Source organism: Erinaceus europaeus, chromosome 4, assembly GCF_950295315.1.
Source record: "Erinaceus europaeus chromosome 4, mEriEur2.1, whole genome shotgun sequence".
Lineage (NCBI taxonomy): Eukaryota > Metazoa > Chordata > Mammalia > Eulipotyphla > Erinaceidae > Erinaceus > Erinaceus europaeus.
In genome coordinates, this window is record NC_080165.1 from 93,493,697 (window position 1) to 93,519,002 (window position 25,306).

General features: G+C 39.4%; 1 protein-coding gene across 3 annotated transcripts in view; it reads right to left on the bottom strand.

The window, feature by feature from the left end:
- Positions 1–16,429, bottom strand: part of TFAP2B (transcription factor AP-2 beta) — a 29,979-nt gene extending 13,550 nt beyond the window's left edge. The window contains exons 1-4 of one of the 3 annotated variants that reach the window (XR_009549522.1): positions 16,132–16,427; positions 12,886–12,912; positions 11,223–11,681; positions 6,385–6,445 (exon numbers count right to left, since the gene is read on the bottom strand). Coding sequence is in view for 2 of the 3 variants with exons in the window: in XM_060190055.1 (XP_060046038.1) it covers positions 6,385–6,445; positions 11,223–11,681; positions 12,886–12,912; positions 16,132–16,212 (628 nt within the window). In the remaining variant the exon portion in view is untranslated. Of the gene's footprint in view, positions 1–6,384; positions 6,446–11,222; positions 11,682–12,885; positions 12,913–16,131 lie in introns of all 3 variants that reach the window. The other 2 variants (XM_060190055.1, XM_060190056.1) reach the window with 2 other exon arrangements.
- Between the last annotated feature and the right edge of the window lie 8,877 nt (positions 16,430–25,306).

A 25,306-nucleotide genomic window follows, 5' to 3' on the forward strand; every position in this document is an offset into this window, starting at 1 on the left:
AATCCAGATTGGGGTGGTGGGATGTGGTCTTCTGAAGTCTAGAACCCGACATGTCAAACAAGTTGCAAAATCTTTCTTGCATAGAACAGACTAACCTATACTGACCCTTCTGTGACAGTGTGACAGCTTGCTTTCTTTACCATTTATTCCAGCATTTAGAGCTCCATGATTGTTTATAGACTCCAGAGAACTATATGAGCCTCAAAACTTTTATTTTACTATTAATTGCACTCAGCCCTTTATAAACATCTTGTGGAAAAGAACTTCCCACAGTATTTCCTTTTGCAACTTCTTAGTAAACGATTTAGGATTTCTGATTTGATCCATGGAGTCTAAGACTTTGTCCCAAGACAAATGGATGTTTAATTATTGAGCGGATCTCCTGTTGGAAGAGCTCCTGTAGTGAAGAGCTACAGAGCCTTTTTTTTTCCTTTCTTTCTGACTACCCTCATATTCTCACCAGTGAAATTGCTTTCCATTTGATAGTGATCAAATGAAAAGTTAAAGTGTGAGTATTAATTGTGTGTAAAATATGCAGTTTAACTTGCATAATACACAGTGACAGAGGTGGGAACATTCTGTCATTGAATTCTTACATAATATCCACATCTATTTTAGCCTTTTACTTCACAGCAGTCATTATTACCATATTCAGATTCATATTCAAACATTATAAACAATTTATGATCATGTGAATTGGTATTAAATAACCTTGAAACTGATTCCTCAAAATATAGTTTAAAATGGAATGAACTATAGAAATCAACTACAGCAAAATCTCATCTTTGAAAAGCAACATTTACCTTATAGTTAGGCTATAGAAATAAATTTTGCAGACATTTCATCTATGACACATAGGAATGTTTTTATTTTTAAGTAATACTTAGAACATTTTAACAGAAAAGCCCACTAAGTTCAAAGCAATGAATTCAGTTTCTATCAGTACTTCAAATATTGGATACCTGAATGCCTCTTGTGGGTTGGAATTTTACCTGCTTCTCACTGTCCCAGGTGCCATATCTCTTGAAAAGTCAGGTTTTTACAAACACTTTATAACCTGCCCTCTCATTTCACTATTGTTAATTGTCTGATTTACCTGACAAGAGCTATTTCCTTTGGGGCATGTATATTGTCCCTCCCCTGGGCAGTATCTTCCTACATATATATTATCACCTAAATATCACCAATCCCTTCAGCTTCTGCCAGCAAACTGGTGTCTGGGGGGCAGTTTTTTTGTTGCCCCCATCTCCCCATCCCCAGCAGACTGTTTAAACAGACATGATTTTTACTGTATTTCCATTTTTTAATTTAAGCATCAATCATGTTTCCATTCTCACTTTCTCATCCTCAGATTCGAAGCCACTCTCTGTATCTTGTCTCTTAGACTAGACTCTTCACATTCCTTTTTTCCAACTTCCCTTTAAGCCCATAACACTGCTATCATCTTCCTTTCTCTCCACTCCCACACCTGCTTAGCTCAGCTGATTAACCCCATATTTTATTCTCTTTGTCTTTTCCTCTAACTTATCAAAAACCCAGAGAGCAACAGAGCCCGGTTCATTTGTTAGTAATTATGAGAGAACACTGTTCCTGCTCACGGAACCCAGAGATGACTAAGATAAGTTTAAAGTGACAGCAGGAAATGGTAAGGAAATGGAGCATAACAAAACTCAGCATGAAGCTTTCAGTTCTTTACATGTTTACAATTTTCTGTGCATACATTAAAACTGTTTTTTTTTTCTTCAGTTCTTACTTGTACAGTATAGCCAGCTTCCGGATGCTGCATTTACAACTTTGTCCCCAAACTTTGATTATTAAAGGAAGAAGGAAAAAAAAAAACAGGTTTAAACACTAATCTGTGGGGAGTTGGGCGGTAGTGCAGCTAGTTAAGCGCACGTGGTACAAAGCGCAAGGACCAGAGTAAGGATCCCCACCTGCAGGGGAGTCGCTTCACAGGTGGTGAAGCAGGTCTGCAGGTGTCTATCTTTCTCTCCTCCTCTCTGTCTTCCCCTCCTCTCTCCATTTCTCTGTCCTAACAACGATGAATCAACAACAACAACAATAACAAGACAACAAGGGCAACAAACTGGAAAATAAATTAAAAAAATTAAAAAACTAATCAGTATTTCATTACAGTAACTGGAGTTTTATTTAAGAGAAAACTGATTGGATAATATTACTCATTAATGGACTATATAGAATTAAAATATTGGTAGGATAGCTCTTCATCTGTACCTTTAGAACTTAAAGTATAAGGACATAGACTTTGAATACATTATTCTCTCTGAGTCTGATCTGCTGGTAATGAGAAAAGTAAGGAGCCCATCTCTGAAAAGTGCCCTAATTTAAATATGATAAAGTATATATGGAAACAAGGAGAGACTGGACATTGTTTGAAGTCTTACCAGCAGAACACACTCTTTCTCATATTTTCTCATCTACCTGAATGTTAAATTTTATTCCATACATGTTTATATAGCAGTTGAGTAAATATAAGCATCGAAATCCTGGAGAAAAAAAATACATTTCCTAAAAAGAAAAGTAGAATATTAAAGAGACAAACAAACAAAACAATCGTTCAGTTTTGGCAGTCTTTATTAGCAAAATCTAAGAGATTAGAAACTGACTTGGCCCACCACTTTGTATGTGGGACCTTGAGAAAGTCATTTACCTACTCAGAGTCTCGTTGCCACTGGGGGTGGGGATGTTGGGGAAGAGCCAAATTGGGGATTTGGAGAAGGGCCTGAAATTTTAACTTTTCCAGCATTAGCATTCTGTGAACTCTAGTCACTACTTGGGTGGTTGCAATGTATCTCAGAATCTAGTTGAACAAATACCTGCTGGATTCCAAGTTAGCACTAAAACTGAGAACCTCTTCCTCTAAGAGAGTGCTTTTAACCTTGTAGGAGAAATCCCAACAGAATCCATTGTAACCAAAGTTGGCAATAGCTTTACTCCCCTCCCCACACTAACCAAAGTGTTTATGTGAAGAAGGGGCCAGAACTAGCTGGGAATAAGTGGGGGAGAATAGAAGACTGAATTGTATTAACCAAACAGGATATACTAAAGACCGATGAAAATGCCCCACAGTCACATTTGAACCCTGGACTCCAGCCATACAAGACTTTCCAAGAAACCCCAGAATATTTTCTTCTATCTAAAGTGTCAGACTGATTGCATATTGGCCCCTGATTACATCAGAAACTTTTTCATAAAGCCTAGGTGAGTCCTTTATCAGTTAGGCTGTGGGGTGGCAACAGTTATCCTTTATATTAGTTGGGGACCATCCTGCTCCCTCCCCCAGCCCAGATTCCTAATCTTAATGGAACTGAGAGTTAAGAATGATTTTTTAATGTCTCGTTGGATTTTTAGACTGTTAATGTACCGAATCCTTCTCATTATTACTTTATTGATTGCTCATTGACCAGCCCCCTTCAAATCGTATTAACCACCCTCTGCCGGTTTAGATTAGGAGACTTTAAAAAGCACCTTTCATTACTCCCCCCACTCCTGCTATGGAGTTGAGACTCGGCAGCTTAATGGGAGCTCTAATGGGGCAGCTAAGAGGAGAGGGGCCACGGTCCCTGCCGATTGCATTAATAGCTCAAAGGGGGCCAATACAGAAAATTAGCCGTAAACGAGCTCTGGAGATCTTCAAATGAAAGAGCCATTTATCACGCTGGCTACCTTCACTCCACTCGTTTGCTCTCTCTACTGGGAACAACTCATTTCCTCTTAACTAAATTACTTCAGAAATGTCAGCTAAGCCTAGATAGCAAACATAACAAGAGAGCTAGCTTGTAATCTACGGGTGATATCAACATGAGTGAAAATTGGACTGGTTAAATTTTAGATCTTCTTTAACAAGAGGAATTCTTTGTGCTTAAAGTCTTCTGACTTCATAAACACAGAAACAGAGACACCCCAGCCTGGGACAGCTATTCTTATTAGGCAGAATTTAAAAAAAGAAATCTTTAGAAATCCATTAGAAAATACATCAAGCAAGTTTCTTTATAATTGCTGAAATTGAGAATATTTAGTTCAGAAAACTTTCTTCTATCTTTTATAAAATTAAACTCTTGAAGACATTCCTCATAAAAGTAGGGAAGAAAAATAAAATTGTGAATCAGAGTTCAAGGAAGGAGCTAATGAATTCACAACTTTATTTTAAGCAGTTTACAATTATTTAAATAACTAATCTAGCCACTTACTTTTATTTTTTCCATGACTCTCTAAAGATATAAATACAAAAAGAAACTTTTGGTGTAATTGAGCATATACTCAAATATTAAATAATGATGTTGACCTAACACTACATATTTATAAAATGCCCCTTAAATCAATAGAATGATTGGGTTTTGTAGTGCTACTTAGATACTTTAAGCTGCACATGAGGGGAAAAAAAAAAAGATGTTGGTATGTTGGTGCTTAAATGGTATTTCATGTTTCCAAAATAGAAACAGTAACATTAGTCAATCTCACCCCTTTTTATTCCTAGAGTTACTGATACATAAATAATACCACTCCACTGACAAACATTCACAAGACCTGAAACCAAATGACCCCACATCTAAGAACATTCTCAGCTCCATTTTGTTAGGCAAGTTAAGTTCCAAATATTTTTATTGGCCTGGCTATTAATAGCATTTATGATTGGTCATCTGGTAGGCATGCCCCACCGCCAGCCAAATGCTATTTCTAGGAAACAAAACCCTTAGGTAAGGAGGCAGCTAGCTTTCCATGAAAAAGAAAGAGAAAAGAAAAGAAACCACTGGAGAGCATCTCTTCACCACCACCACCACCAATCAGCCAACAATTAACCAAACAGAAGAGCCCCAAAACTCCTTTCTCCCAAAGGGGAAAATAAGCTGTTGGGATACTTGCAAATCATAACATAAACCAGAACATCCTAACAAACCCCAAACTTTGCATTCAAAACCAGAATGATAATATCTAGAGAAAAGAGAGACTTTTGGAGCAGTGTTTAGCTTTCAACTTTACTATTTCTCAGGTTGTCACATTCCAAAGTCAAATGGCATCATTTCTAGTACAGCTCACCCCCCCCACCCCCCTACCCCGCCCCACTTCTCAAAGCTACTTTTTCTGCCTTTGTAAAGAAAGACAATTCAGAATGTGTCACCCTGTTTGGATTCTTTGCCTCACAACCCCTCTTACTATATACTGGTTTTATTTTTATTTTTATTATTATTTTTTTCACCAGAGCACAACTCAGCTCTGGCTTATGTTGGTGCAGGGGATTGAACATGGGACTTTGGAGACTCAAACATGAGAGTATGTTTGCATAACCATTATGCTATCTACCCCCCCCCCCCCGCCCTATATACTGTTTTTAACTCTGGATTACATTCCAAAGCATCATTCTTTTAATCATTTTCACACTGCACATTGCTTAAATGAATCATAAATGACTGATACTGAGGGTTCTAGCATTAAGCATAAGGATGGGTCTTCTCCAGCATCAGTAGGAAAGGGTTACAGTCATTAAAATTGTACCTCCAAGTACCAGATCTTGTGATAATTAAAGATTGTGCTGTTTCCACACTCAGTTCCTAAATTTGTGGTGTATAAGTGACATTTGAGTCCCTTTACCAGCCACAATAATCGCCAGGCATTCTCTCAGTGACTGTCAGAGAAGAGGGGAAAAATTAAGCAGCTGCAATACGCCTGAAATGAGTTATTGTAATTACATTTAATTAGTTTAATTAGTTAATTATTTTGCTTACAGCTGTACAAGAGACTGCAAACATTTGTTAATATCACATGCCCTTTAACAGTATGGGGTGATTCCACAGTCACACTAAATCATGAAGGCATATGTAGAAAGATTTAGAAATGTGCATAGGCTGTCTCAGCTTCTCAGGAGGCACATATTTAGCAACACATTTGACGTAATTAAAAAAAATAAGAAGAAACAACACATAAAGCATAGAGAACTGTGAAGAAAATCTCCACTAAAAAATATCAAATATAAAAACAAGGAAAGAAGGAGTTGTCTCCATGCCACAGGGCTTAGTTCAGTAAGCTCCAATTATCATGGAAAGCACTGTTTCTCATCCAGCTCCATACCTGTTGGAAGTACAATTATTTAAGGTGTATACAGAATCACTACCAAATGCACCATGAGAAAAAGAGTAGTTGTTTCTGCCTCAAATTCTCTCCTCTAGATTTCTGTCCCCCTGCCCCCCCCCATTTTCTTTCTTCCCAACTTGGCCTTTCATCCCACCAGACAACCATTGTCTGATGATTGTGAATAAATATTTGTGTTTTGTAAAGTAACAAATCCCTTCCCAAGTGTAAAATAATCACAGAGACATGAATGCATAGGAAAACTTAGCTTAAATTGGGGGTGGGGAGGATTCATACCTTTTTTTATGACAGACTGATCCAATAGATTCATGCTGCTGTTATTGGCATCTTCAACTGACTGTGAATATAAAAACATCACTATTCAAATTGACTGGATATTAAGGAATTGCACACATAAATCATGTCATCCCAAACTGGAGTTTCTGTTATTTCCATTTATATTAATTCACAATAGGAGGTTTTATTATTATTATTACCTTCAAATCAACATCAAAATGAAATTCACTCAAATTATAAATTATTCCAGTGGAAGAAGAGGAAAAATGAAAACTATGAGAGGCATCTGGGATGCAGTACTGGCTTAGTTATTAAACACAGATATTACACAGACATATAAACTTCTATACCATTTGCAATTATGAATTGAGAAAATTTGCCAACAGCTGAGATTCTCACCGATATTAGTAAGAGCTATTTCTATTCTATTCCAGTGTGTCTTAACCTCAGAGTCATTTTACAAATACATAACAGTTTACATTATGAGATTTTAATTAAAGTCTGAGCAATTTGGAATGCAATGCAAACAGTAATACACAGAACACGTTTATAAGCCACCAGGATTGTGCACCCTATGTGCTTTGAATATTTTTTGCTGTACAATGACAATTCTTAGGGGAAGGAAAACCTGCACAATTTACTAACCTTCCAACCCTGCTGCTGCTGCTGCTTCCCAGCAAGGAGCACACCTGTTAGGAAGGCAGTAACTATAGACTTAAGACACAGGCCGGAAATCTCCCAGTCAGCACCTAGGTAATGGCAAGGAGCATTTATCTTCTGTGCCACAATTTCATCCCAGAGGAACAAAGTTTTCAACCCTTGGCATTGGCAGTACTTCTAAGGAGGAAATGACTGCTGGAATGAATGCATTCCAGGGTGTCCAAAAGAAGTAGATTCTCTCTCCCTTCCCCTCCAATGAAAACAAATGATAGGCTTCTGTGAAATATACAGCTGCTCTCCTTGATCCTTGGAAACTTAAATCTGGACCAATTTGTCACCCACTCTACAGAGAAAGGAAAAAGCAAGAGCTTTGAGAAGGAGGTTGTGTTTTCACATCACTTCCCACCCACTCACACTGCATCCCCAGACAGGGTGTGTGTTCATCACAAGGAAGACACTGTCTATCCCAAACAAGTAGTACATTAGAAAGGAGATGACCTAATCGCATAGAGGGCATGTTAATTTGCTTCTTTTTGGTTTTAATAGTCACTCTTCTGTTCTCAGAAAGGTGAGGAAAACTGTTATTCTCCACAAGAACCGTTTTCCATGTTGAAACATGTCATGTACATCTTAAGAAAGAGTAATAATGAAATCCTTCTTGTAGCTGATTTGACACTCCTGAGAATGTCCCACCACACACTGGTGCACACAAACACACAATTCACGCCTTTCTGTGCACATGTGTCCACAAGACAAAACTGTTTCCTGTGTTTGTGGGCTGCAGACCCCAGGTCTCACCAGTCAGAATTCTGAGCTCCCACACCTCACCCAGTACGTAAATATGTATATACGCCTCATCAGCGACGTGGGGTAGTTGTGGTAGTTAATGAGAAGGCTCTTGTCTGATTTTCTATCTAATTACGGCCGCCTGCTGGGTTTTTGTACAGGATATTCACGCAGCATGCTGGCGCTTAATCGTCACAGGGAGGATCGTAAAGATTTAATTAGGACTGCATGCGGAAGCACAGAAAAACAACTCAGACTCGTAATTACTAGACTTCTTTAGTTAAAAGTGATACCAGGGGTTGCTTTAAGACACTAGGGACGGTATGTGTGTGTAAATGCTTATGTATGTGTGCGTGCGCACTGGGTAGGGTGACTTCACACCCTTAATAAAATATGAAGTTTACACTTAGGAGTGGTGAAGGTGATGAGAGATTAGGGAGCAAAGATGGGAAGAAAAAAATGTTCACAATAATCAAACTCCAAACTAGTTGTCATCTTACTCACTTTTTGATGCTGCTTTTCGGAATTTTGGTTATTTTTTTTAACACTACTTCACACACACACACACACACACACACACACACACACACACACTGAGTGAAATATAGCATACTCAGAGCCCAAATAGCGATTTGCTAGTTTAATAGCCCCTGTGAGTAAATTGAAATAGAAATTGACAGGGTTTTATAGTTTCATTTAAAAAATATTAGAAGCATTTGGTTAATTAGCTCTCCTCTTATCTCAAGGTTGGGGCGGTGGCCCTGCATGCCTGAGTGTGTGTGTGTGTGTGTGTGTGTGTGTGTGTGTGTGTGTGTGTGTGTGTTTGGGTTTGGGTCACACAACATCCTCCCCCATCAGCCAGGTGAGTACCCCCAACTCTGAGGCTCACCCGGTCTGGCTGCACCCTCAGGATTGGTCTAGTCTGAGACTAAGTGGAGGTAGGAGGTTCCAGCACAGAACCTAAACTCTTGCAGACCTAACAGACTATAAAATTCCAGCCTAGACATTTTCTTATTCCTTTTAAAAATTACTCAGATACAGCAAAACCTATTCCACACACACACACACACACACACACACACACACACACACACACACACACTTGAAACCCCTAGCCAATTCATGAAACTTTAGCACCTGTCCTCCAAGTCTCTAACTTGCTCCAGATCCCTAATTGAATTCTCCTAACTAGAGAAGATGAGGTTCAACTTTTGGATTCAGAGGCTCAGCCTTAGGCACACCTTTTCCCCCAGTCTTTCTTTTGTTATCTGCCCCATCGCCTCAGGAGGCCTGTCATTGCAGTGGAGGTGGAGGTCGACCCTGCCCCTGTGACTTCCCTCCTAGAACACAAACATAATTGAGACTTCTTGCACTTTGGGTCACTCAAAGAAGGACCCACAGGCCTATCCAGGTGACATCTTAGGTAAGTGGCTGTGGTGTTTCTTAGGAAAGAAGCAGGAAAAAAAGTGGAAGGGGGGGGTATGCAAGAGCTTAGTCCTGCCCTTTCTCTCTTGTGGTTTTCTCTACTTCTACAGTCTATGACCACTGCATCACTACATTAATACAAATGCATTTTCCCAAACGCATATTGACCTGACCCTATTTATCACTTGCCTTTAGTATGTGGCTAAACACTCAGACTCTGTTGCAATAATGCCTTTTAAAAAAAGAAAGAAAGAAAGAAAGGAAGAAAGAAAAGGTCTAAAACCAAAAGCATTTGCTCCCTCTTTGAGGAGTTCCTGTGCTGGGTCTCCTGAACCACTTGACCTGCAGGGTGGTGGAGATGTAGTCAATGTCAACATTGCCAAAAGCAATGTAAATCTACTTTCATTACCTAGTATATGAACTGTACTCAGAAAGGCTTATTTACCTCCCCCACACATGCAAACACACTACCAGAATATATATTATAACTATTTTCTTTCTAATATATTTTGAAATAAGCAATGTTTCCAGACAGTCAAACTTAGTTAAAAACATTAAACCTTCATCCTTATTACCACATAGATCTAGTTCCACATCAGACAATTCTGTCATATTTGGAATTTCCTTTCAAACAATAAACCATCATAGACTCTCACAGACAGCATTCCATTACCTCACATTTTGTGTTCAGAATGCATCTTTCCCCAGTGAGGTAAAGATTTGTGCACCCATTTCCCTTACCCATTTCAATTTCTTTGCTTCGGATATCTAAAATCTAAAATTATATCTAAATATCTAAAACCTAAATTTAGTATATCTAAAATCATGCATGGAAATGCAACCAACCATGCTAGTGATGCTGGATTGTTTGATTAAATGCTTTTCAACCATATTTTACCTTTTCTAGAGACTAAATTAAGAAGCCAAAGGAGTCCTGTTCAGAATCATCCAGACAGTCTTTTGGAAATCAGTTCTTTGATGTTTTTTTGTTTAGTTTAACCAACTATTCACAACCAAATTAGGCTCTATTGTGTTGGTTGCAGATGGGATATTGGATGGGTGGGGGGTGGTTTTAGGCCTTTTGTTTTAAGAAATAGACACGTGGTACCTCTTCTGTGGGGATGGAAGCTTTTAGTAGAGGGGGATTTTAGTGGTGGAGGAGAACTGAAGAGGGACATGGAGAATATTTCTCCACAGTCATTTAAGACAGACCAAAAGGTGGAAGTTCAAAAATGCCTTATGTCCTCATTCATTTCCAAATGGAAGTGGGACTTTCTGGGTCTCTCCTCACAAATATTCCACTTCCTGGATGATGGCTGTGGAACTTAATTATCTTGGGAAAGGGCTCTGCAGTTTATGGGACACTCAAAGTAAGACCTGGCTTGGACAAACACTGCATATGCTTTTCTCCCAATCTGCATTGTCATGCTTAAAAAAAAAAAAAAAAAAGCCTGCAGATCCAGCAGTAGGCCCTGGAACCTATAGAGCACCCTATGCCCTGGTACTGCACCCTTCATTCCTACACAGCTGAGTCTTCACTTGCGTTGTCAGTGAACCTGGTTTGTTATGCTATTATGCGACCATATGTTAGGTGGGTATAAAGGAGAGTTAGGGAGGTACCCAGATTCCACACACAAAGCATAGGGGAATAGGAAGGAGTAGGGTAGCTAAGGCAAGACAAAAAACATTTAGCCTCTGTCCTAATAATCCCAAACAATCAAAGCACACATATCCTATTTTCTGCCTTCCTAGGATTTCATTCCTAGCCATTCTGAATTTTGTAAATGTAATTCAAAAACTGCCTTAAAGAAGCCGTACTTATATACTGTTACCTGCATCCAGGTGGTGCTGTTAAAAAAAAAAAAAAAAAGCAAACAACCTCCCCAAAAGGAGACAGAACAGTTCCCAGACCCCACCCCACTAGTTCTTTATTGCCTTTTTCATTTGTTTTGTTTGCTTGTGGTTACCTGGACATCTTCCATGCCGGGATGACCCAGGCCGTGCAGGGACAGGCTGTCACCCATGCCCGCGTCCAGGCCGTGGTGTGCGGAATGTAGCAGCACGTCGGGCCGGCGGACTGAATGATAGTCCCTCCGAGGGTCCAGGCCCGAGAGCTGGGGCAAGGCGGCCCGAGGCTGGGGCAGGAGAGATCCGGCTTCTGAACCCACTTCTTGTCGCTGCCGTTGCCCCCAGGGGTGCTGTTGGGGTTGGTGCAGTGGGTTCAGGGAGTAGGGATCGTTGACGTGGGAGTAGGGGTCCTGGCTCTGGTGGTAGGGGAGCGGCTGGTAGGGGGGTGGGAAGTAGGGCGGCTGGAAGTCTGACGACGGGGTGTGGGACAGCGGCGGGGCGCTCGAATAAGGTCCTTGGGACACGGAGCCCAGCTGGGAGAGTCGCGAGCTGTGACTCGGGACGCCATCGTGCCGGTCCTGGGAGCGGAGAGAAGAGAAAAGGAAAGGCAGAGAGAAAAACAGAGAGAGAGAGAGAGAGAGAGAGAGAGAGAGAGAGAGAGAAGGAAAAAAAAATACAAGCAACAAATGGAGAGGCCTGTATGTTCTTCCCAGGACAAGGAAAGGCTAGAATCTGAAACTTAAGACTCCCAAGTTGACTCACAGGGCACATGATTTCAGCATTTGCAAACGTTAGACTTTGGGGGGGTGGGGGTGGGGTGGGGAGTGGGGAGAATCATTCACTTAACCAACACTTGAATTTTCTATCAGGAGTGTGCAAAGTTAGCAAAAAGGGAGAGGATAAAGTAACTGCATAGACAGAGATTCTAATCTTTTAAGTTAAAAATGTAGGAGCCATATATATGATATCTGCTCTTTTCGGTATTTCAGACCATGTTTTCTAACCCATCCAGAGGACCAAAGCATAACAAACAAAACGTCATACAGTTTGCTGTGAGGCACCTCCTATGCAGAATCAACTTCTAGCTTCAGTGATAACCCAGTCCCCAGAGCAGGAGCTCCCCACACAAGCTGATCATTCTGGGAGCCTGATCTGAGTTCCCAGCCATTCTTTCCTCCCCAAGAGGAATTAAAACATTTAAATAGTGTCTGATTGAAATGGATCTCATTTGAAATCATATCCTGAGCCCATGTTAAATTGAGTTGTGGTTAACAGGAGTTATTTCTGAGGTTGCTTTTCTATATCCAATGCTATTACACTCTAGAGTGTGAAAATGAAGAGTCTGGGGCTCAGAAGGAAGAAAAAGAGCCCAATTTATTGTTGGTCTTCTCTGGAATGGTAAAGTAAGTGAAAGGAGAAGAAGGAGGTGTGTTTGTGGGAAGAGTTAGTGTCTGTTTCTTCAGTGGAAATGCTATGGTAAAGTCCCCATGACTCCTTTTGGAGAAATAATCATATAAATTTCCTATCTGCAATTGTAAATAGGAAGTTTTTCAGTTCAGCCTCCCCCCTCCCTAGCTGACTCCTGGAGCTAAGACGAAGAACACACAATGCAGAAAGAAGCAGCTGCAGTCTCGTCCAATTATGGTGCTAAATTACCAAGCCAAAGGCGCTCAAAGGAAGACAGAGATGGAGAGAGTGAGACACATACTCAGAGACAGAGAGACAGCAAGATAGTAAGAAGATGGAGCATGCAATTCTGGTACAAAGTGAATCCAAACTCACCATGGATGAATAGGTGTGGACTAACATCTGGAAAAAAAAGCCTGGTTACTGCTCAAAATCAAACAATGATTTAAAAAAAAATCAAGGAGTCCAACAGAGAAATGAGCTGGACACAAGAGCTGAGCTTGAGGTGTTTTCAGGACAAGCCATCAAAAAAAAAAAAAAAAAATACCCCTCCACCCCCCAAACAAGATTGGCGATGCCTGTCACACACAGACAGTGCTGTTCATAGGTCTCTTGTTGTCTTTTTGGCCTCTTTTCTTCTGCCTTTCTTCAGGGCTCCAGATGCAGTCCTCTTCAGCCCGAAGCTGGGCTCAGACTGCTCGGGTGCCCCTTCCTCCCTCCGCTTGCCTACACTGCCTCATAATAATTGATATTCATGACTATTAATATTACACGAGTACTTTAAAGGGAGAATGGAGGACAAATGGAGCGTGAAGCAGCAGCGAGCGCAGAGCTCCCCTACTATTGTAAATGACGTTCATTCAGTGGAGAATTACTAGATGTAATCAGACAAGGGGGCTGGCAAAGGCAGACTGGGGAAAAAGTTTAGCAGGAAAGAGGCAGAACTTCAATTATCTGAGCTGGAGACAGTGAAGCTGTCTGCTCCCCTGGACATTTCAGTAGAGGAGAGCATCAAGGAAGACTTGTAGGTGTTCTTGTTCCTAGAGAAGGACTTTCTTAATAGGAAGAATTGATCACCCAAGGTGCTTTGTGTTCAGAATAAAAACTAAACTAAAAAAGGATTGCTTCATCCTTTGTAAGTAAGGGAAGAATAAACCACTGGGCCTGGTTGTTTACAATGATGTTTGTAGACTTTCACTGATAATGGAAAGTGTACTTACTTATTAAAGGACAGTGGTAAAAAAAAAAAAAAAACTTGCAGCCTTATCTTTTTAAATGTGTGCTCATATTTTTCTTTTTACTCCAAAGAAAAATACATGTAGCCAGTCTTCAAGCACACTAAACTTATCCTTTCCAGGCAAAGCCAGGGGCAACAGAAAACCTTTTTGGATGTTTCAGGAACCCGTTCAACTGGCCTGACTACCATTTCAGTTAAAGTTCAACCTTCTTCCCGATTTAAATAGGCCCCTTCCAAGTGGGGCTGCGGGTTCTTCTGATTTTTTTAAGCAGAAAATTTAGGCAGTTAGGAATATCTGCAGCCCTCTATCTCATTCAGTCCCCCTTTCTAGCCTCTTAATTCTCTTCTTCATTCCCCTATACCATTCCACCCCTCCCGATCATTCTCTCCCTCCTCTCTACGCTCCCTCCCTCCATCTCCATTTAGTCGGTTGACTCTTCATAATCCAAGAATGAGATTGATCCTACTGACTTTTAGAAACCACTGAACCCCCTCCTCTATGTATACTTCCAGTTGTTTACATCGTGGTCCCGTCCCGTCCAGTGCTATGGTCGCTCACACTCTTAGGACAGTTTCAGCGCCTTTGACTTCACCATTATCCCGCTTGTTAAAGAGAGAAAGGGAGGCCTCACGTAAAACAACCCCCACCAGGCGGAGGCGCCGCACTTCGTTACAGTTAATACACAACCACAAAGGGGAAAGGAAACCCCCAATCATCATTCCGATGAAAAGGGCTTGCTTTCTCTCTCTCCCTGTGTGCTCCGCTGGTCTTTCACCTCGCCCCTCTCCCCCTCCCCCAGTAGAATCCCCGGCTGGACTGAATGGGGGCCACCAGGCGCGGTTTCTTGGCTTCGATGGTAGGGTGCAGCCAGGCGGCAGCCAGCCCCGCGCTGGGTCCTCGGAGCTCCTAGCTGTCCCATCGGACCAGAGGACCCGGGAGGAGCTGGCCAGACCTGCTGTGCATTCCCGTTGCCCGACTGTCTCTCCCCGCTAGTTTTTTCTCGTGGCATCCAGCGAGGGGGTCGCCTAGCAGCCCCCAAAAGACTAGAGCAGCCTCCGCGCCCTGGACTCGTCCTCTTCCCTCCTCTCCAACTCGCTCCCCACTCCGCTCTCCAGCCTGGTCCTCCAACTCCGCTCGCCTTTTCCCAAGTTCTTTCTTTCTTTCTTTCTCTCTCTCCTTTCTCTCTCTCTCTCTCTCATTCTCTTTTTCTTTTTTCTTTCCCTTCCTTCCTCCTTCCTTCCTTCTTCCTTTCCTTTCCTTTCCTTTCCTTTCCTTTCCTTTCTTCTCTTTTCTTTTCTCTACTTTTCCTCGAAGTCTCTACTCCCTCCAAGCTCCCTCTTTCTCCCAGGTTTCTAAATCGGGGTGTCCCAAACCAATCCTCCGGAGTCGAGGTTACTCAGTCCCCTACGGCCAGCGGCTCCCGAACCGGCAGTGCTCTACGCATCCCACCCGGATGCTCGCCCGCCTCCGACTCTCGCCGCCTCTGCGACGTCCCTGGGGGAAGGGGCGGAAGGGGCAATCCCAGCGGGCACCCACGACCCCCGTTCCGGCCCATTCCCGGGCCCAGTCTTGGCTGCTATCCCTGCACCCCGGCCCGCGGGGCTGCGGGCACCCGCCCGCTGCGGGTAACTTCTACAGTTTGAGCCGGAGTTGCGCTAGTCTCTGCGCAAAAGAACCTAGAGCACTAAACTTAGGGAGATATTTTCTTTCGAAAATATCAAAGAACAGGGCTATCGAGACCTCTGTTTAATTGCTCAGTTGCTCAAAGAAGCAAAACACAGGAAGGAAGAAAGAAAGAAGGAAAAAAAGAACTGTTCTTAGCTTCTGTTTATCCACACCCATCTATTTGTCTATCTCCCTCCCTCATTTTTTCCCCTGTTCTTAACTTGGATCCGTTTGTTACCGATTTCAGAAATGTTACTAAAACGTAAAAAAAAAAAGAAAGAAAGAAAGAAAGAAAATGAAAAACCCAAGTCTGTTACGAACCAGGTTTGAGAACTTAATTTTCTCCCACTCTCTCTCTAAACGAGGAAAATCGGTGCCTTTATGTCTCTAATTTTCCTTCCCACATTCAGTGGCACCATATTTCCTAAGCAAGCCTAAAAGGAGGAGGAGGGGCACAAGGAAGAGAAAACGGGAAATAAAATAAATAAAAAGGGAGAAAAATCTGCTATGTTAAAATAGTCAGATTTCCACCTTAAAGTCTTTTTTTCAGAGTAGCGAAGTCTCCCAAGTCAGCTCTCCTAAAAGTTACAGAAAGCTGAGAAAACCGACTGGAAATCTCCCGGCAAATAGCTTAAAAATACATATCTGTTGGGGGTGTCAAGATGCTCAAATTCTCTATCTGCAAAGCTCTAAGATGCATCTGGGGGTGCCTGCTCACCTCATAGATATCTTCGTACTTGACATTCTCCACGAGCTTCCAGAGCATGATGGCAGCCTGGTCTCTAGGAGGTGAGTGCATTCATGTGAGGAGCAGATGTCTGGCTTCTCAGGACTCCGCTGTCTGTAATGATCCATCTATAATTGGAAATGGGGGATACACACCAAATCCGACGCTCCTCTCCCATCGCAACTTATATCTGTTGTCTCAAACAATAGGCTGGAGAAGTAAGCCTCAGCAGAGAGAAAAAACATTATTACACACACACACACACACACACAGGAGTTAGATGCAACCCACACACACATACACAGACATATATATTATAAAAATCATAAACACGTATTTACACCCGGACACCCACATTTACTTATATAAGCACCCTTGGGTCACACACAGCCTGAAGACTCTAAACATGCATTTAAAGGAGAGATAGTTGTTCAGTGTGATTAGTACAAATATACTCATTTAAAAACCTCTATGTTGAAAATGATGAATCATTGTAGCCACTGACAAGAGCCTTTACAACCTATAATGAGAAACCAGGGGGTTAACAATCCCCCATTTTCTATGTAGATTTTTAAAAGGAGGACCATTACAGAGATTTTCAAACACAAAAGCTGCTATGCATGTGTGTTCAGCAGAAGGTTATTTTGAAAACAGAATTTTAAGATTTTGAGGGCTATGTCTTGGTGTTAATGATTGCAGAACTTTAAAAGAAACTACCTCTGAAACTGTTGTACAAAAAAAAAAAAAAAAAACCTAACTCACTTCAGTACCCATTTCTAATATCTTCACAGCACATTTAAAATTGTATATATCTTATGGACACCTTAGTCTGTATTGTTTGTAATTTTAGAGGTTGTGCATCTTTTCAACAGATTCCTTGTGCTGAGGTCTCTTTTGACTAAGGTCTGAATTTGATGAAAATCTACTCTCTCTCTCTCTCTCTCTCTCTGCCTCTCTCTACCTCTCTTTTCCTTTTTTCTTTCACATGTTGGGAGCAGCATGTCATACATATTTGCGCAATGTTTATTTGGAGCTTTCTTTGCAAAGGCATGGTGCATTTTATATTTCATCTGTTGTTTGTAACTTTTAAATAGTTTTAACATGGAGACTTAAGAAATGGTTACCTGAACCTTTGGAAGGTTTAAACACAATGCTCTTCAGAGGGAAAAATATTTTTTTTAAGGATGCATTTTTTTGTTTGGTTGGTTGTATTTTTCCTTATTAAGATGATATATACGCACACACATATTACACATATTAAAGACAATATAAATGAAATACAAAAGTAGAGTAGAGTTAACCAAATCTCGAAAATGGGCACTCGTGAAGGCACAGGGTTTTCTGAATATGATCAGGAAGTGAATATTCACCTTATAAATTCTCCCCTTTACCTCACCCCTTTTATTTTTTCTACTACCTTTCAGGATACGGAAGGATCTCTACAGCCAGAAGGGAAGTCCATTGGAGTATCTCTGCCCGAGGGGCAGAAAATAAATGACAAGAGGGAATGAGCAGTAACCAGGGCAATTTGGGTAGAAGTTATTAAACCTGATAAGAGTGAATCTGCAAAGGGCAATTGTCTTTAAATCTCAGGACTGCTGAATGCTGCCGGGTGCACAGCAAAGACCTGTACTCTTTCAGGAGAGGGTTCCACACTGCTGCTGTGACTGTCTATTCAAAAGCCAAGGAGACTCATATCGTGAGGTATAAACAATTCTGCAGAATTTAAATTTTAAAAATCTCTAATAATAGGTCCAAGGAAATGAACACAAAGACACGCTTCACAAGGAACTTCAGAAATAAACCATTTTTTGATGTGTAGTTTTATTTTTTATGCTTTGCCTCACCCTTCCTCTGTTCCTCCCTCCTTCCTCCTCTTCATTCTGTTACCCATCCTTCCTTTCATAAATTCTCACCCCACCCTCCATTCATCCTTTTCTTTCTTTTTTCCTTTTCTCTGCTTAACACTTTCAAGCATACAAAACTTGTACATATTTCTTCTACCAGGAGCATGATTTTCTCCCTGTTGGCAGATTCGGCTGAATACAGTGAGATTTCTTCTTAATTTTATTTTGTGATGGAACTTGAAACAGGTTTTAACTTCTCTTTCCACATTTCTCCAAACTAAAAGTCCAACCCAGATCAATATTTTGCATGATAAATATTAGAAACTTGGAAATTCCGACTCTCAGAGACAAATGTATTATTGAGGATATCTGTTTCTTCTCTTTAAAATTAGTGATTTCGTTATTAATATTTTAAATAGAAAGATAATTACAATCCAGTAGAAAACATTAAAAAATCTTACATTATGTCTTGCTAAGTACGTCTCTTTTTTGATATATCACTGATAGACTTAAGCTCTAAAGTTTAACAAGACTAGAACTCAAGAGGGATACACACACACACACACACACCCACACTTAAATAGATAGCATACTATCAATATACAAAAATTACAGTTTTATATATTAATTTAAATTGTACATACACAATTTTTTATTTCCTCCTCCTTCTTTTTACCAGTGTTCACTATTTTTAAAACTAGAAGTGTTCTTTACACATTGGGTTTACACATTGGGTTATAATTTATGTAAATTATTCAGGAAAACCGATAAGACATAACTTTAAAATACACATATAGCGAGAAATACTTAAATAAATGCATAGCGATAATCAAAACCCAAATCATTCTTTCAAAGTGGACATTATTAAAAAAAAAAAATCTTAGAAATTGAAGGGAAAGCTTGTCTCCTCGAAATCATTAAACGGGCAACAGCTCCCTCTGTCGGGATAATATAAGCAAATCCTGAATGGTCTCAGAATTTCCTGTTTAGCAATTTCTGATCTTCAAAAACTACTACAGCTAAGGACGTTTTAAAGTTCAATTCTTATGGTGCATACTAATTTTAGAAGCTGTTTGACCACCCAAAACATCAAACTTCTCAAAAACGTACAAATAAAGCTCAATCTCTACTGGAAATGTTCTACTAATTTGAGATTTATCTCCTAAATTTCTAAGTCAATATTCAACCACGCGACTCAGAAAAAGCTTCCTGCAAGGACCTAATAAGTACAAAAGAAAAACCAAATTACTTAGAATAAAAGTTAAGCTAGTAAAAAAGAAAGCGTTTTCCATCGTCTTGCCTTCTGCCCGTGTGTATATTTGGGGACACACGCACACATTGCCAAAGACATCCCAGCTAGTTTTATTTGTATTTTCCCCTTTTCTTCTGTATTTATTTCATTTTGTAACAGCAGAAAGCAGATTTAATAACTACATTTTCAAAATCTTACATAAAGGAACTGTTTTCTGATAAATTTTGGAGTCACTAATTCAAAAATAATGCTCCTTAGAAAGGAGCCCTCTGCTGGTAATTTTTGGGGTTGGTTTAAACCGTCTTTAAAAAAAAATGCACACAAAAAATCAAATGCTTCAATTTTCAGACTTCCTTTCCCTATTTCTTACCTTGCATCTATGATTTAAGATTTTGTAAACTTACTCTTGGGGCGTCAGAATGCAATGCCTTTCCTTTTACACATTCCATAGTCTACCTGAGCTTTCCTTTTCTATAGTCTCAAAACAAAACAAACAAAAATAAGTAAGAATAAAAGTCAGCCCAGACCCTTCTCCTTCTAGATGGTAAGGTGTGCTATTAATCACCTTGACTTTACCAAGAAGGATTGTGTGACTTCATTAAATTAATGTTTGTAAGGGAATATATTTTGTAATACAGTTTAATTTCTCATTATGAAGGAAGCACACAGATTGAGTATTGGGAAAGTGAGGACCTTCTTTTCTAGAGCCTCACACCAAGTCTTGTCTGGAAAAGTGGAGGTATAAAAATCCCAAACATTTCTGGTCTTCTGTGTTCTTAGCACTTTGCTCACAGCGCCAGAATACTCTTTTTTCTTTCTTTCATGTTCTCTAAAATAAGGAGAACTGTATTTTTTGATTATTGTTTAGCCAGAGTTTTTTTTTTAAATAATATGTTTTTCCTTTCTTTTTTTAAATTTTATTTATTTATTATTGGATAGAGACAGAGAGGAATTGAGAGGAGAGGGAGACAGAGAGGGAGAGAGACAGAGAGACACCTGCAGCTCTACTTCAATACTTGTGAAGCTTTCTCCATGTAGGTAGAGACCAGGGGCTTGAATCCAAGGCCTTGCACATTGTAATGTGTGCACTTAACCTGCCTGGCCACAGGTTTTTTTTTTGTTGTTTTTTTTTAATTCTTTTCTTTCTTTCTGCTCAGGCACAGGAAGAGAGAAATGGGAAAATGACTTATTTTGACATACCCAGATTGTACCCCCACATTTCTCACCTATCAGAAGCATTATTGTCCAATGAGCTGATTAAAAAGACATGACAGCTGCATTTATTATTGTGACAATCTGTGTTTTTCTGCTATGTTTCTACTGAAGCTTTCTCACGATCACATGTTTTGAGAATTTTGATTGTGTATTTTTAACAACGGTTTGGAAAAAATACTGTAAAGTGTGTGGAACTATTAGTTCAGTGTCTACCCTTGGATTTATAGGCCTTTGATATCAATAGGTTTCAGTAACTGGATATGAGGAAACAGAAATAAAAGGAGTTAAGTTTGCATAAGTGTTTTAAAATTTAAATAAAGTTGGAATTATCTTTAGACTTTTCATCATTATGCAGATTGTGGTAAACCCTGAAAAGGAAATAGTAATTCTTACTTTAACCATAATGTTCAATCAGTGAAATTTTTACAAATTTGTAAAGTGATAGATATTTAGTTGGAATCACTTGTGGAAATTAAAAGAAAGATCTGTGATTATGAAAATTCCTACTGTCTCTTCAATTTTTGCGAAGCAGAAGCAATTTATTACATGTTCATATATTCTGAAATCTTTAGGCTTCTCTAATTGTGAGGGCATGAAGTTGCCAAGGAAACAGATTTTAAATTTCTGTCTCCTGAAGATCAAGAGGAGAAGAAAGGAAGATAGGGCAGGGGACTGAAATAAATGATGCAAACAGCCACAGAACAGTTGTTTCTGATACCAATGGATATTTCACATACAAAATGTGAGAGGTGTGAGTTGTATATTGGCTGGTGTGACTAATGCAGAAGGACAGGTATTTCCATCATTGTGAACATTTCCCATGTTATTGCTTTGAGAAGTAGCAACCTAAAAGGGTAAGAACACTAAACAATTTGGTTTCAAAATGTGACCAATAGACCAACACATATCTGTGAGGAGAAATTTGCAAATAAAGACACGGAATGATGTAGAGCAGAAATATAACCTTTAAAGCATGAATAAACACATGTAATGTATAACATCAAAATTGAAGTGTCTCTTAAATACAAGGGATATCAGAAGAAATTAATATTATATTGAATCAGTCCCCCAAAAAAACATTCTTACATGTTTTGATAAAGAACACTGCTCATTTTATGGCTATTTTTAATATAATTCTTTTCATCTATTATCTGTGTCACCTAGGCCAAGTTGTTGGACCCTCTCAGATCTTAGTGTTCTTATTTTTTAGATGAGGAGAAATTACTGAGTGATATATATTTCTTCCTTAGAAATGGGCTTTGTGAGATTTATGAAAGCAAGAAATAGTAAAGTTTAAAATAAAAGTATTTCTTTCTGAACATGTCACAATATTTTATTTTTGTGACCTTCTAGAGGAAATTGTCCCTAATATTTAGATGCATTGTAATCATTCATACATGTTTAGAACTCTCATCTTTAAAAAAGAAAAATGATGCACATGGTGCAAAGGACTGGTGAGAAGATCCTGGTTCAAGCCCCTGGCTCCCCACCTGCAGGGGAGTTGCTTCACAGGCAATGAAGCAGGTCTGCAGGTGTCTATCTTTCTCTCTCCCCCTCCTCTCTCCATTTCTCTCTGTCCTATCCAACAATTATGACATCAATAACAACAATAATAACTACAACAACAATAAAAACAACAAGGACAACAAAAAGGAAATAAATAAATACATATTTAAAAAATTAAAAGAAAAGAAAAATAATAATACAAAGGGATGAAGGTGTGTGTGTGTGTGTGTGTGTGTGTGTGTACGTGTGTGGTATAGGCATCATACATGTGTAACTGCATTGTTTCAGTTGCTTCTTTCATTCAAGTAAAGAAACAGAAACAGAGGAAAAGAAATCATAGCACTCAAGTGTTCTGTAGTGCCATACCACCTACCATGTGGTCTGAGGCTTGAACTTGGGCTGCACACACAGCAAGAAAAATATCCTACTTAGAGATTTATCGGACCCAAGGATATTATTTAATAGCACCTAACTGGTACTTCAGAAAAAGTTCAAGCATCTAAATATTGAAGAATTACATATTTATATACTAAGAGTGTTTAGTTTTGATCTTGAAATTGTGATTAGTAACCTTTGAATTAATATGCGAAAAGGAAGAAGTATCTGTTAGCAAAAATTGGAAAAAACACTTTACCTTTGTGAAAGAGAAGTATGTGTTCTAGAAACTAGTGCTGAAAACCCACTGTTTTGGTAGTCAAAGTGGAGTAGTCTTGCACTCAGAAAGAGAAAGAAGAAAGCCCTAGGAAGGGGAAGAATTAAGCCCCTAAAAAGCATCCTTTTAGATGAATCATTGTCTTCTGTCATAGGCTGAACATTGGGGGCATAATACAATTGGATTTCACAAAGATATTTCTAATATTTCTCCTTGGCTTCCCAATCTCGGTTCACTAATGCTATGTTATTTGGAAATGTTCTACTTTTAAACTAAGAACATGAGCTTTGGAGTTATGACAGATGTATATGGACACAAATCTTTTCACTTTCTGTCTCAGATATAAGGAAAATTACCTAGTCTCCCTGACCCTCAATTCCTTGCATGGGACATTTGAAAACATAGTTTCACATAGAAACAATCATTACATGAAACATAAAGAAAAAGAGCCATTGTATTGGAATGATCATGAAAATTAAATGAGAAACTATGTATGAGATGTTTATGATGGGCTTTAGCATAAGGTAGTCATTTGGTATTTTTTTTAATCATTCATTTTCCCTTTTGTTGCCCTTGTTTTATTGTTTGTGGTTATTATTGTTGTTTTGATATCGTTGTTGTTGGATAGGACAGAGAAAAATGGAGAGAGGAGAGGAAGACAGAGAGGGGGATAGAAAGAGAGACACTTGTAGACCTGCTTCACTGCCTGTTAAGAAATTCCCCTGAAGATGGGGAGCCAGGGCTTGAACTGGGATTCTTATGCATGTCCTTGTATTTCATGCCAGTTGTGCTTAACTGGCTGCGCTACCGCCTGACCCCCACTTGGTATGTTTTATCTACTATTAAAATCACAAATTTGCAACTGTTTGTATAATTCTTCTTCAAAGAGGTATACCAATTAATGAAAATAAAATTGAGGTAATTGCTTCAGTAATTTGATATGGGTTTTTTGTCTTAAGTCTTGTTATTATTATATACTTTGACTGGTTACTTAGAAGAATTAGATGATGTGTCCATTATTTTTCAGGAACTAAATATTGAGAAGAACAGTTAGTACACTGGATTACAGAATGATACTTAAAAATATTTTGACAGGCTAATATTCTGGAACAAATCCCCAAAGCTATAATGTAACAGAGATTAAAGTAACAAAAACACTAAGTGTGAACAGGAGGATCAGAGACCGGCAAAAGAAGTTACAAAATTATCCACAGTTTTTCCAGTTCTTGGGGCCCTTATGTTTTCTGGTATACAATAATCATGTTGACATCATATCCAGAAAAATCTCAGTTGAGACTGATTAAACATAGACTGATTCAAATTTCAGTGTGCCTTAGTAAAGATTATGATTTTAAGTCCAAAGAAATTGTATTCTCGGGAGTCTGGAGGTAGCGCAGCGGGTTAAGCGCAGGTGGCGCCAAACACAAGGACCGGCGAAAGGATACTGGTTTGAGTCCCTGGCTCCCCACCTGCAGGGGAGTCCCTTCACAGGCGGTGAAGCAGGTCTGCAGGTGTCTATCTTTCTCTCCTTTTCTCTGTCTTCCCCTCCTCTCTCCATTTCTCTCTGTCCTATCCAACAACAATGACATCAAGAATAACTACAACAATAAAACAACAAGGGCAACAAAAGGGAATAAGTAAATAAATATTAAAAAATAATTGTATTCTCATAGTCTTACATAAATCACACTGCAGTTCAGGCATTGTGTTCACTCAGGACAGCCTGATTTAAGGCCTCTTTGATAAACCAAGAGGCTTCTAAAAGAAAGAAACTAGATGAAAGAAAATCCAGGAAGTCATGTCAATGGAGATAGAGTTGAAAAAACAAGAGTATGATCCTAAAATAGAGAAAACTTAGGCATGATTTCTGTCTTTGCATATTTGGGGATTATCCTGGGGGAAAAAATAGACTGAGAAAAAAGTTGGCATTTGTCTTGTTCATCTTCATTTTTGCTAGCATATAGCAAAATGGTTGGTGCAAATTTGAATAAAACATTTAAGTAAAAAAGATTTTCCTTTAAATATATGGAATAAAGATTAATGAAGATATTTTCAGGAGGCCAGTTTAACTCAATACAAAGTAACATTTTTTCTACAAGTTGAATTGCTAGACAAGGCAACTTTGTGATGGTCTGCTAGACCCTGCAGGTTGCAGACAGAGCCTGGAGATCTCTATTTGAGATGAGTGACTCTGGACAGGAGGTCTGCCAGTATGAAACTGGACAGAAGGTTCCCTACAATGCCAAGATATTGTGACTCTATTCCCAGATGCTTAGCTTGACACTGCATTTAGAGTTTAATAGACCAAGTAGTTATAAAGGCCTGGCTTTGGGAGAATATGTATAAGGTTACATTGTTTCTGCACCTGTATAAGTATTATTTTATTGGGAAATTGTACACATTTACTGAGTCCATGTAGTCAATATGTTGCATGAATTTTATTAGTAGAAATTATTGGTCACTGAGTTTTTGATTATTTTGCTTCTGTCATGGTCAGTCCTTCCATCCCTAATATTTACAGACTGATTTATAAGAAGGGGTGGGGAGAGGAGGGAGAGAACCAGAGTATAATTCTGGCAACATGATGCTAGGGATCTAACTTAAGACCATTTCGCCATCTTTTGTACTACTTTACTACGCCCAACTTAATAGGATCTTTGTGGGTCACTTTATAGAATAACTAAGATATAGTTT